Source organism: Ranitomeya imitator, chromosome 3, assembly GCF_032444005.1.
Source record: "Ranitomeya imitator isolate aRanImi1 chromosome 3, aRanImi1.pri, whole genome shotgun sequence".
In the NCBI taxonomy this organism is placed as follows: domain Eukaryota; kingdom Metazoa; phylum Chordata; class Amphibia; order Anura; family Dendrobatidae; genus Ranitomeya; species Ranitomeya imitator.
The window spans coordinates 363024672-363039460 of NC_091284.1; the positions used below are offsets into that span (position 1 = coordinate 363024672).

The window sequence follows — 14789 nt, forward strand, 5'->3', positions numbered from 1 at the left end:
AGAATTGACAACTATGCAGGTAGACCAGATGTGTCCAGACATTTCCATAAAACTACATGCACAAATTTAGGTTTTAAAAATGAAGCTCAACCTGTAGTCAGCTGATATTTGTGGTACAGCTTCTGAAAATCTGGCTATACATTTTCTATTAACGAGGAAAAAATGACAGCTGATCATTCATTTCTCTTCCTGTTGAAGAAATACAGTATTACATGGATTCTAGAAACATGAAGTACCAACCATGGCCACCCATGAAATGAAGGCATGCTCTTTGTCTTTGAGGTCTTAAACAGGTGACCCCTATAAAACATCAATATGTCCAAATAATGTTTCTTGAGTTTTTTATTTTATTGAGACAATTCCTTAAATAATTTGTAACAATTCTAAAGTTTACCCGCTAACTTAAGGATATATAATACCTTGATGATTGCTAGGGAACCTACTGATCTCCTGAACTAGGCTCTGCAAATCCCAGTATAAAATGTTTAGTGGTCAAGTACGCAAACCAGCACTCTATGAATTGTCTATGGGACTGTCGCAAAAAATACTATGAAAGCCTAACTGTCATGTAGCAGAAAGAAGACAAAAAAATGTATTTACCTTGAAAAAATTCATTGTCGCTCCATCAAGAACAGCTCCATACTCTATCTTTGTCTGTCTTGCAAGGTCATCTGCTGAGTCGATGGCAGATTCCATCCTTTCCACTGTGAGGAAGGCAGCAAGGTTTGCAGTGTATGATGATACAATTATAAGAGTGAAAAACCACCATATGCCACCAATAATCCTTGTCGACAAAGCTTTCGGCATCAGTTCAGATCCTATAACAAAAGTAAAAATACAAGTCCAGGTCATTTTTGGTTTGCCTTATGTCGGCAAAGTTTTCAATATCAGGATGTTTTTGCTAATTTATCATTTCATACTTTTTAAAACATCATGGAAGCTTTGCTCCATAGTACCCAAGCAGAGTGAAATTTTTTGGTTTTTGTGTGTAGTTGAAAACTAACATTATAAGTCTTATTGAAAAGGATAAAATTAGAGCAAAAAAGCACATTTGCATTTGTGCCACATTTATCAATCCACATGGGCCATTTTAATACATTTGGTGCAAAATTAAAAAAACAAACACTGAATTGAGGAATTGAGAGCATAATTTTTTCAATGATTTTTTTCATTTATGATTTTTCCTCCCCTTCTTGCAAGAGCCATAACTTTTTTATTTTTTTATTTTTTTCCATAAATAAAGCCTTATGAGGGCTTGTTTTCTGTGGGACAAGTTGCACTTTTGAATGACACCATTCATTCTACCACATAGTGTACTGGAAAGCAGAGAAAAAAAATCCAAGTATGCTGAAATTGCAAAAAGGTACAATTGTACATTTGTTTTATTTAATTTTTTTTTATCTTATTCATTATGGTAAAACTGACCTGGCAATATAATATTCCAGGTCAGTTCTGGTAGGCAGATAGCAAACATGTATAGCTATTTTTATTACTGGTGAAAAAACATAACATTTTCATGATTCGGAATATGGAGTTGTGTCAAGGTTTATTTTTTAAGCCCTGAGCTGACATTTTTAGGGTACCGTCACACTATACGATATACCTACGATCACGACCAGCGATATGACCTGGCCGTGATCGTAGGTAAATCGTAGTGTGGTCGCTGGGGAGCTGTCACACAGACAGCTCTCCAGTGACCAACGATGCCGAGGTCCCTAGGTAACCAGGGTAAACATCGGGTAACTAAGCGCAGGACCGCGCTTAGTAACCCGATGTTTACCCTGGTGACAAGCGTAAAACTAAAAAAAAACAAACAGCACATACTTACATTCTGGTGTCCGTCAGGTCCCTTGCCGTCTGCTGGCCGTAAAGTGAAAGTGAAAGCACAGCCGCTGAGCTCTGCTTTCACTTTACGGCCGGCAGTCACAGTGCGGGAAGCAGACGGCAAGGGACCTGACGGACACCAGAATGTAAGTATGTGCTGTTTGTTTTTTTTTAGTTTTATGCTTGTAACCAGGGTAAACATCGGGTTACTAAGCGCGGCCCTGCGCTTAGTAACCCGATGTTTACCCTGGTTACAAGCGAACACATCGCTGGATCGCATCGCTAGATCGCTAGATCGGTGTCACACACTCCGATCTAGCAATGACAGCGGGAGATCCAGCGATGAAAGAAAGTTCTAAACGATCTGCTACGACGTACGATTCTCAGCAGGATCCCTGATCGCTGCTGCGTGTCAGACACAGCGATATCGTAACGATATCGCTGGAACGTCACGAATCGTACCGTCGTAGCGATCAAAATGGTATAGTGTGACGGTACCCTTAGAGTTACAATTGTGGGGTAGATACAATGTTTTGATTGCCTTTTATTGCAATTTTGCAAGGGCCAAAAATTGGCGCTTCATTTTTTTTATTTACACAAATTTAGATTAATTTATTTTATATTTTGAGAGATCAGACTTCTACTAACACAGCGATACCAAAAATATTTTTAATGGAGAGGGTTACACTATTAAAGATTCACATAATAACATCATACATACAGTACAGCAAGCAACAATATTTTTTTATCCTTTAAAAGTTGTTCAGCGAAGAAAAAAATATGTTTTAAACAGCTCAGAGTATTGATATACAGTATGCTGATGCTACCAGGTCAACCACAGGTTTCTACTTCCTGCTCAGAATTTAAATTCCCCTGAAAATGCCTTTAATACTGGGGCTAGATGGTGGCTTTGGCCAACACACAGGGTTTTTGGACGAAGAGAGCACTCTATGTAGTTGGTACATCACTAAGTAATGCAGGTGAATGGACTTTTATTGTGACCTCTAAGGGTATTGTAACCACAACATGCAAGTCACAAAATGATAGAACCAGTTGTATTTGTTGCAACTTGTTTGTTGCAATTATGGTACATTAAAGTAATTTTTTAGTCACGATTGTAGTACCCTTAAGCGTTTTTTTTTTTGGATGACCTGTGTCACGATGAAAAATTAATTTGCAGCCCAAGCCTAAAATCTACACTTTAAATCCATTGTACTGGTCTGTAGAATCAAAGTGATCAAACTCTATCACTGCCTAATTAGGTTTGAAAGAAAATTGTCGTTTTGTGACCAGCATTATTACAGTAAGGATAGGTGATAATAGGCGCTATGCAATTTCAATTCTGAGATCTATCTAGTTAATAGAGATGAGCAAATAAATTATAGCGAAACTGAGTTCTACTTGAATATTTTTTAAATACATATTCGAGGGCTATCATACAATGTTTGGGGCTACTTGGTGTAGTCCTACAGTGTGTGGAGCTACTTGGGGCCATCACGTATTTTGGGGGGCTAATTGGGTTCATCAAACAGTATAATGACTACTGGGAGCCATCATACAGTGTATGGGGCTATTAGGGGCAATCATATAATGTGTGGGGACTACTGCAGGTCATCGTAGAGTATGGGACCTACTTGGGGGCCATCATGCAGTGTGAAGGATTATCATACAGTGTGAGAGGGCCTCTGGGGCTCTCATAAAATGTAAAGGGGATACTGGGGGCCATCTTCCACTGTGATCGGCTGTACAATATGGAGTCTACTCGGGGCTGTCATGCAGCGTAGGGGGTCTTCATGCAGTGTGGGATTACTCTGGATTATCATTCAGTGTGGGGGCTATTTGGGACCATTGTGCAGTGTGGGGGTTACCGGGGGCCATCATGCAGTGTTGGGGCTATTAGGGTCCATCATACAGTGTGGGACAGTTGTGCATACCACCATGCTGTATCTGGGGAGCTGTGGGAACATTATGCTAAGTATAGGGGATCTGTGGGTGACATCATGCTGTGTATGGGGAGATCTTGGCCCATCTTGTTGTTTGTAGGAGCTGTGGTGGGCATCATACTGTATAACAAAATGTGGGCCCATCTTAATGTGTTTAACGTAGCTGTGGGGGACATCATATTGTGCAATTGGAAACTATACAGTGGGGAAAATAAGTATTTGATACACTGCCGATTTTGCAAGCTTTCCCATCTACAAAGAATGGAGAGATCTGTAATTTGTATTGCAGGTACACTTCAACTGTGAGAGACAAAATCTAAAAATGAAAAACTTGAAAAACAGAAAATCACATTGCATGATTTAAAAAAAATAAATAAATTGCATTTTACTGCGTGAAATAAGTATTTGATCACGTACCACCAGCAAGAATTCTGGCTCTCACAGACCTATTAGTTTTTCTTTAAGAAGCCCTCCTATTCTGCACTCATTACTTGTACCTCATTGTAAGCAAAGGTTTCTGTACCAAATATTAAGTTCTGTTTTCTGTTATATCAAATACTTATTTTGTGCAATAAAATGCAAATTAATTATATAAAAATCTTACAATGTGATTTTCTGGATTTTTTTACATTCTGTCTCTCACAGTTGAAATGTATCTATGATAAAAATCACAGACCTCTCCATTCTTTGTACGTGGGAATACTTGTAAAATCGGCAGTGTATCAAATACCGTACTTATTTTCCCCACTGTATATGGGGGTACTCAGGATTGTTATCTATCTATTTTATCTGTATATAAGATTGTTTTATTTGTTTGTAACCTAGCGTTAAGTGACATAGGGAATTACTTTCTGTAAAAGCTGATGATAATAATGTATTGCATATGGATTGCAAACGCAGGTCATGTAGATGTCATACAGATGCTAAGGAGAGGAAAAATTGAACACTCGCATTGGATTTGCATGACATGAGTTTAGACATATGGAATCCACTCGTCCAACTTTTCAGGAGCAACATCAGAGCTACACTAATATGAGCAAGCCCTTATGCACGCACTCTATGCCACAGATGCGCACAGAAACTCAGTACCTATGCTTTATAAAAGAATTATGAAAGATTGCAAACCCTTTAGAGTGTTTTTTTTTTTAATTTCTGCCTCAACTTTACCTAAAACTACATAAGATTTTCACATTAGTCATAAAAGTAGGTAATAGATAAGGGAGTCAATAATATTTATGCTGTAATTTTTTAAATGAAGACTATGACCTAATATTACATCCGAACATTAGCTTGCAGGAGTTTTAGCCCATTCCTTTCGACAAAACAACTTCAGCTCTGTTATGCTAGCTTTTTTTTCCCAAATACTGCTCACTTGAGATCCTTACCAAATAATTCTAAAGGAATAAAGTCAGAACTTTTTCTTTGCCGTTACAAAACTTTAGCTTTCTTTAACCATTTTTTTGTAGGATGATGTGTGCTTTAGGTCATTGTCTTACTTCATGACACAAATTCTCTTGAGATTCAACTCTTGGACACATGTACTGACATATTGCTTTAGAATTTGCTGGTATACTTCCTAGCTAATTTTTATATAAATGATGGCAAGTATAGATGAGCGGATTGATCTATGGAGGATCGAGCTCAAATCGAATTTCTGAAATTCATGGTTTTCACGCTGTTCACAAAGAAAAAATACTTGGCCATCACAATTTCCTACACCACTAAAGCACCAGAAAGCAAGCTAATGTCTTTTTGCCCTGCTGCACTGGCATCCCCATACAGCTCTGCTGCTATGTCATCTTATGGATTATCTGGGTCATCACAGATCAGCAGTTCCCAGTTGAGTAGTTTGTATGGCAGAGTCTTTTTCCATTTATGTCTAAAAATGAACCATACGGCGCTGCTTAGTTGCTCCAGGTGAATAAGCAGCAAATATATGGACGAAATCACTCCCAATCGTCCCAGAAGTGGTTAATTAAAGAAAGCTATATGTGATATTTGCGCTAAGCTCACCTATATGAAGCCATAAATAGTTAAAATACTGAGAAATGTCATAAACAAGGTTCCCCATACAGGACTTTGATTAACAAAATGTGTTTACCTTAATATCAAAGAAAAGGAAATCTGTGTCCAGTGCTGACATGCGGGAAGGTCCTTCACTCATGTGCTGAAAGGTTGGTATCTGAAGCCTTCTCTGAATCTCTGTTCCAAAAATATCCAATATGTTGCATTGCAAAAAGTAGTATAGGAGACGCTGTCCCGGCCGGTGACTAGCGTACTCCCCCAGAGCTTGGTAACTGCCGTGCACAGGCAGTGGCGGCCGCGTGTATAGAGCTGAAGCCGACAAGGTGCAGGACCTTGTGTGACGTCACAGTCACATGATGTGTACACGTGACCATGAAGGAGTCAGTGACTCTGAAACGCGTAGGATTAATTGGTCCTGTGTGCTATTCGTAGCTCCGTAGCTCCGCAGCTCCGTAGCTTTGCAGCTGGTCACGTGTACACATCACGTGACTGTGACGTCACACAAGGTCGTGCACCTTGTCGGCTTCAGCTCTATACACGTGGCCGCCACTGCCTGTGCATGGCAGTTACCAAGCTCTGGGGGAGTACGCTAGTCACCGGCCAGGACAGCGTCTCCTATACTACTTTTTGCTCTGCAACATATTGGATATTTTTGGAACAGAGATTCAGAGAAGGCTTCAGATACCAACCTTTCAGCACATGACTGAAGGACCTTCCCGCATGTCTGCACTGGACACAGATTTCCTTTTCTTTGATATTAAGGTAAACACATTTTGTTAATCAAAGTCCTGTATGGGGAACCTTGTTTATGACATTTCTTAGTATTTTAACTATTTATGGCTTCATATAGGTGAACTTAGCGCAAATATCACATATAGTTTTCTTTTTCCATTTACACACTATTTCACACCTTACTTTAGGAGCGATTTTTGTTGGTTGACCACTCGTGTGGAGGGTAATAATAGCGTTGAATTTTTGTTCAAAATCTGTCTGACTGTGGATTGGTGGAATCCAAACTCCTTTCAAAGATTGCTTTGCAACCTTTTCCAGCCTCATGGGAATTGACAACTTTTCTTTTAATGTCCTCAGAAATCTAATTTGTTTGTGCCATTATACTTCCACTTGAAGATAAGACATTGTAATCCTACTGATAGAAAACACCAGACTCTACTGTTACCTTAAAATCATCTGCTAATCCTAAAGGTTCACATGCTGTTGTCACTCACAGAAATGTGATATTGGATCATTTTCCACATTTAATAAAATCCAAGTCCAAATTTTTTTATTTTATTAGCTAGATGTTTCAATGATACATTGAAGAGAATTATCAGCATTTTAAAGGTTTTTTAACTTTTATTGACAAACACGTCAAGTTTATGCAAAGACTCAATATTTTCAGTGTTGACCCTTGCTTTTCAAGACTTCTACAATTCACACTGGAATACTGGATATCAGCTTCTGGGCTAAATTCTGATTGAGGACAAACTATGCTTGTCTAATCAGTGATTGGAGTTTTTCACAATTTCTATGTTTTATTTTGTTCACCCACTTTGATGATTGACTACAGGATTATGATCTGGAGAATTTTCTGGTCTTGGACCCAAAATGTCAATATTTTCTTCACTGAACAAATTAGTTATCACTTTGGCCTTATGACTTGTTGCTCCATCATGCCTGAAAAAGTATTATTTATTACCATATTGCTCAAGGATTTTTGGAACAAAATATTTTTGGAGGATGTTTAAATTCATGACCCCATTCTTTAGCAAGTTCTTGGATGAAAAGCAACCCCACACATGAATGGCTCCAGGATGCTTTACTGTGGGAAAGACACAGGACTCATGGCAGTAATCAACTTTTCTTCTCTCAACAATTATATTTCATATGTTTCAAACACTCTAAACTTCATGTAGAGTGTGAGTCTGTCCTTGATGCTTTACTTAGAGATAAGTAGCTTCTTTGCTGTCATTCTTGACACCAAGCCTGCCCCCCAAAGCATTTACCTCACTGTGTGCAGATTCACTGACATCTACCTGCTGCCATTCCTGAGCAAGCTCTGCCTTGATGTTAAGCAGATCCTTTATCTGAATAGTGTTTAGGTAGTCCTGACCCTGGCTGGACATTATTTGGGTTTCTAAAGTCTTCATTACAGGCTAGTTATAAATCAGTTATGTCTTTCAGGATGGTATTGAAAGAGAGCTTTCCCTAACAATCCCCTTCCATATACATTTTACACATAAATCTCTGTTTTTACCACCCTTAAAGTCATATCTTTTTACGAGGGTTAAGGTACCGTCACACTAAGTGACGCTGCAGTGATACCGACAACGATCCGGATCGCTGCAGCGTTGCTGTTTGGTCGCTGGAGAGCTGTCACACAGACAGCTCTCCAGCGACCAACGATGCCGGTAACCAGGGTAAACATCGGGTTACTAAGCGCAGGGCCGCGCTTAGTAACCCGATGTTTACCCTGGTTACCATCCTAAAAGTAAAAAAAACAAACGCTTCATACTTACCTTCAGCTGTCTGTCCCCGGCGCTCTGCTTCTCTGTACTGGCTGTGAGCACAGCGGCCGGAAAGCACAGCGGTGACGTCACTGCTCTGCTTTCCGGCCGCTGTGCTCACAGTGAGTGCAGGAAAGCACAGCGCCGGAGGACAGACAGCGGAAGGTAAGTATGAAGCGTTTGTTTTTTTTACTTTTAGGATGGTAACCAGGGAAAACATCGGGTTACTAAGCGCGGCCCTGCGCTTAGTAACCCAATGTTTACCCTGGTTACCAGCGAAGACATCGCTGAATCGGCGTCACACACGCCGATTCAGCGATGTCAGCAGGAGAGCCAGCGACGAAATAAAGTTCTGGACTTTCTGCAGCGACCAACGACATCACAGCAGGATTCTGATCGCTGCTGTGTGTCAAACTGAATGATATCGCTAGCCAGGACGCTGCAACGTCACGGATCGCTAGCAATATCGTTTAGTGTGAAGGTACCTTAAGAGATGATATGGGTTTTGTGAATGGGGTTCTTTAGCTCATTAGAGATAAGAACAGAGGAGGTTGAGTCAGTTAGGGATAAGCACTTCTTCCCCCATCATGCACATCACCCTTACTGACTAATGGTCCCACATTGACTAAAAGTGTTAGGTTGGAAGTGGGGCCTTTGGTTAGTTATGGGACCCTCAGTTATGACTGATATTGCTACTTAGAGAAACTTTTCCCTATATAATAGGGATATTTCAAGATATGGTCTGTTCTTTTACTGTTCTTCTTAGGCATATACAGACTACCTGATAATTAGGCAAGGATTAATAAGTATGTTGGCCATGGTCCACAACTTTCATTCTAGAAAGTTGCATACTTTTGTCTGAGCCATTCAATCAAATAAGCTCCAGGAGGATAATAACCTTCAGTTCTATGTAGTTTTTGTCACTTCTATAGAAAGTAGATGGTGATTTGAGGGAGGGGCTTGGCACATTCCCTAACATGCGCCAAATTTATTAATACATTTGGTATATTTTCTTCCAAGTGACTTTTGGTGTATGAAATAACAGTCAAAGTAAATGTCCCATCTAATTTTTGTTTTTTTTCTACCTTTTGAATTGTTAGTTGCTAGAGGTGACACACACATGTATACAAAGTACGTTCTGCATATTGTTGTTCGATGACAGCATTCCTTGAAACAGTTCCTCTTTGTGCTTTGTGACAAGAAGGTGACAACATGATTTCTTGAACATATTGTTTCCTGGCGATAGCTATTTTTTTTTCTTTCTAACAGTTGTCAAAATGTGACAAACGTCTTGTTTTGGAGTATTGAAAGAACATAAAAATTATGCAGTCCCTTGGGACTTGTGCTTTACCTTGCTGCATTAGAGCACCAACAGCGAACCAAAAACTGTTTAGCAGCGTAAAGTTGTTCTCCACAACATCAGTTCCTGGGTTGCATGGATGAGCATCGTACCATTCATAAGGACTAAACCTGTAGCAAAAAGAAATACAAAGAAAAGATATTTATTACATGTCATGAGGGTCACCCATTGTTAAAATATATTAATCATTTTTTTTCTTTGTGTCATTAATTATATGGCACCGGAAGCAAAACATTTATTAGACAATAAAAACCAACATACCAATTTCACCCGAGCATATGTCTTTGTATGCAGAATACAGATCCACTATGCATGTAATTATAAATCAAATGGCTTCTGCGTTACACCATTGTTTTAATTTATACAGATTTTCAGGTCTTTTAATGCTGAAAAGAGTATTTATGTGTAACTAGCGATGTTAAGTTGATTTTTAATTAAGCTCTTCTCCTCCTCCGGAGCCGTGATACGGTGATGATACAAAAGTCTTATTGATGTTCCTGATTTTTGAACACTCATCCAATGACTTAAATAGCTATTGTGTGAATTCACTACAGATAAAAGTAGCATAAGCTGCACATTTCAAACAATCACATATTTTATATCAGCAGCAAGTATCAGTAGAGCATATATTTGCTGTATAAATATGTACGCGACACTTATGTAAAACACTAATGTATAGAATTGGCATTATGGTTATTTTATGTTAGCATATTACATATTATCATGTAATCATAAAAAATAAAAAACATGAAAAAGAAAATAACATTATGGCATAGGAAAAAAATAAATGGAGTGCCGTAAAAAGGAAATCAGGTTTCTCATGAACGAATATGAAGCATTTATTAAAGGGGTTCCTCACTCCTATTTGAAAAAAAACAAAATAAAAAAGATAATAGCAAAAATAACAAAAATATATATTTACACCTATGACTATGAGCATTGTGTTGCTCCAGTCCTAGATCCTCTACCAGCATAACCAGTCATGTGATCACTTTAGTCAATCACTGCCCTAACCCTTTCCAAGGTATTAGCTTGGAAAGTCCTCTGGATATGCTAAACACAATAGTAAAAGCAGAAATCAAGGGGTCAAAGTGAGAATAAAAAGTGGAGCTTTAATAACTCTCCTAGGCATGATGTCTCAGCCTCCCAACTGAAGGTTTGCTTGAAGAGTTAATAAAACTAAATTTTTGTCACTTGATCTCTGCATCTCAGTATAAATAAGTGCACTCCAACAGATTTATCAGAAAACCTTTAGTTAGTTTCCTTTCACAATCCATATATTTATTTGAAATACCATACTAGAAAATACTCCCAGAAATGTGGGCCATTGTTTGTGAACAGGAGTTGTTGTTTTGCACACCTAAAAAAAGAAATTTTCCTAACAAATTACAGCATTTTTTGAACTATAGCAAGTATTTTTTAACAAGCAAAACTTGTTAAAAAGTGTTTGCGCCTTATAATCCATAGGCAGACACCGCATCCCTCCCAATCAGACTATCCTTCTGCTCTGCACTTGCAGAGCAGAGCTGTGAATCTATATATATAATCAGAGAGAACACCAAGAAAGAGCCAAAACCTTCACAAAAAGGGCCAACAACTATGTATAAAAATACAAACTTTATTGAATATGCATAAAATAAGTAAAAACAAGACAGTGGCCACCAGTGCAGCAGCAAGGGTGGGACTCACTCGGGGGCAACCGCAATACAAACAGCATACATGAAAAAATAATAAACAATAACAACATCTCCAAACAGTATAGAGACTAACCAACTATACAATATAGGTGAACATGCAACAAATATATAGATATTAATAAGGTGTAATGATATACATAATAAACAGCACTAGTATGTGCTAGCGTAAGCAAAGGAAATAAATAACTAATTCATTAAAGAGCAATACATGTAGCCATAGTATAGGTAGAAGGTATAGTTACCATGGAGGAGCACCCGGGGACCCACCACACCCTGTTTAATGAATTAGTTATTTATTTCCTTTGCTTACGTTAGCACATACTAGTGCTGTTTATTATGTTCTCTATGTAGTTCCTTCATGGTCCAGTTTGGGATATTATTTTGTTTGTTTTATATATAAAATCATCTAAGGGGCACTTCCGTCTGTCTGTCTGTCTGTCACGGAAATCCCGCGTTGCTGATTGGTCACGACCTCCAGGCCGTGACCAATCAGCGACGGGCACAGTATGGCTGCAAATTCACCCCTTCCTACTCTGTCAATGCCCCCTCCATACTCCCCTCCCATTATGCCGCGGTGTAATGCAGTCCGTTAACGTTGCTATTAACCCTGTGTGACCAACTTTTTACTTTTGATGCTGCCTATGCAGCATCAATAGTAAAAAGATCTAATGTTAAAAATAATTTTTAAAAAATAAATAATAATTATATACTCACCGTCCGGCGCCTTTCCAGCTCCTCGCAATGCTCCGGGCCATGCATTGTGGTCTCGCGAGATGATGACGTAGCAGTCTCGCGAGACCTCTAAGTCATCTGGGTAATTTCACAATGCATCGCTGGGAACGGAAGCTGGCAGCTGCATCGCCCGCATAGGGACTGCTTCGCTGGATGCCGGAGGGTGAGTATATAACTATTTTTAATTTTCATTATTTTTTTTAACAGGGATATGGTGCCCACAGTGCTATCTAGTACTTGGGCAGTGTTGTATACTGCGGGGCTGCTATATACTACGTGGGCAGTGTTATAATCTGTGTGGCCTGTGTTATAAACTACGTGGGCAATTTTATATACTACGTGGGCAATGATAAATACTACGTGGGTAGTGTTATTTACTACATGTGCAGTGTTATATACTGTGTGGGCTGTGTTATATACTGTGTGGGCTGTGCTATATACTGTGTGGGCTGTGCTATATACTACGTGCGCAGTGTTATAGACTACGTGGGCAGTGTTATATACCAGGGGTGTCAAACTGCATTCCTCGAGGGCTGCAAATAGGTCATGTTTTCAGGATTTCCTTGTACTGCACAGGTGATAATTTAATCACCAACTCATTATTTGTGTAGGTGATTAAATTATCACCTGTGCAGTAAAGTCATGGCCAAAAGTTTTGAGAATGAGACAAATATTAATTTTTCCAAAGTCTACTGCTTCATTTTTTTTAATGGCAATTTGCATATACTCCTGAATGTCAGAGTGATCAGCTTAACAGCAATTACTGTACTTGCAAAGTCAATATTTGCCCAGAAAATGAACTTTAACCCCCAAAACACATTTCAACATCATTGCAGTCCTGCCTTAAAAGGAGCAGCTAATATCGTTTTAGTGATTGATCCATTAACACAGGTGTGGGTGTTGATGAGGACAGGGCTGGCGATCAATCAGTCATGATTAAGTAAGAATGACATCACTGGACACTTTAAAAGGAGGCTGGAGCTTGGTATCATTGCTTCTCTTCAGTTAACCATGGTTATCTCTAAAGAAACACGTGCAGCCATCATTGCACTGCATAAAAATGGCCTAACAGGGAAGAGTATCGCAGCTACAAAGATTGCACCTCAGTCAACAATCTATCGCATCATCAAGAACTTCAAGGAGAGAGCTTCCATTGTTGTCAAAAAGGCTCCAGGGCACCCAAGAAAGACCAGCAAGCGCCAGGACCGTATCTTAAAACTATTTCAGCTGCGGGATCGGACTACCAGCAGTGCCGAGCTTGCTCAGGAATGGCAGCAGGCTGGTGTGAGTGCTTCTGCATGCACTGTGAGGCGGAGACTCTTTGAGCAAGGCCTGGTTTCAAGGAGGGCAGCAAAGAAGCCACTTCTCTACAGAAAAAACATCTGGGACCGACTGATATTCTGCAAAAGGTACAGGGAGTGGACTGCTGAGGACTGGGGCAAAGTAATTTTCTCTGATGAATCCCCTTTTCGATTGTTTGGGACATCTGGAAAACAGCTTATTTGGAGAAGAAGAGGTGAGCGCTACCACCAGTCTTGTCTCATGCCAACTGTAAAGCATCCTGAAACCATTCATGTGTGGGGTTGCTTCTCAGCCAAGGGAATCGGCTCACTCACAGTCTTGCCTAAAAACACAGCCATTAATAAAGAATGGTACCAGAATGTCCTCCAACAGCAACTTCTCCCAACCGTCCAAGAGTAGCTTGGCGCCCAACAATGCCTTTTCCAGCATGATGGAGCACCTTGCCATAAAGCAAAGGTGATAGCTAAATGGCTCATGGAACAAAACATAGAGATTTTGGGTCCATGGCCTGAAAACTCCCCAGATCTTAATCCCATTGAGAACTTGTGGTCAATCATCAAGAGACGGGTGGACAAACAAAAACCAACAAATTCTGGCAAAATGCAAGCATTGATTATGCAAGAATGGACTGCTATCAGTCAGGATTTGGTCCAGAAGTTGATTGAGAGCATGCCAGGGAGAATTGCAGAGGTCTTGAAGAAGAAGGGTCAACACTGCAAATATTGACTTGCTGCATTAACTCATTCTAACTGTCAATACAACCTACTGGTACTCATAATATGATTGCACTTATATTTCTGTATGTGATATAAACATCAGACAAACACTAATAAAAACCAGAGGGCAGCAGATCATGTGAAAATATAATTTTGGTGTCATTCTCAAAACTTTTGGCCATGACTGTACAAGGAAATCCTGAAAACATGACCTGTTGGCAGCCCTCGAGGAATGCAGTTTGACACCCCTGTTATATACTACGTGTGCAGTGTTATATACTAGGTGCGCAGTGTTATATACTATGTGCGCAGTGTTATATACTTCGTGGGCAGTGTTATATACTACGTGGGCAGTGTTATATACTACGTGCGCAGTGTTATATACTGCATGGGCTGTGTTATATATTACGTGGCTCTTATATACTACATGGCTGTGCTATATATTACGTGGCTGTCTGTGTTACGTGGCCTTTGCTATATGCTATGTGGCTGCTATATTTATACATACTTTACATACATAAATATTCTAGAATACCCGATGCATTAGAAACGGGTCACCATCTAGTGTTTATAAATTTCTGTAGTGTAAATGCAGCAGACCTGTGTATGTCTATATAAGCATGCAGCAGAGTTGTATATGTACTGTATTTACAGTTGAAACTAGAAGTTTACATACACTAGATGAA

General features: G+C 39.5%; 1 protein-coding gene across 1 annotated transcript in view; it reads right to left on the reverse strand.

The window, feature by feature from the left end:
* Positions 1-14789, reverse strand: part of GRIK3 (glutamate ionotropic receptor kainate type subunit 3) — a 900786-nt gene that overhangs the window by 65521 nt on the left and 820476 nt on the right. The window contains exons 12-13 of the mRNA XM_069756890.1: positions 9648-9766; positions 601-818 (exon numbers count right to left, since the gene is read on the reverse strand). Coding sequence (XP_069612991.1) covers positions 601-818; positions 9648-9766 — 337 coding nt within the window. The remainder of the gene's footprint in view (positions 1-600; positions 819-9647; positions 9767-14789) is intronic.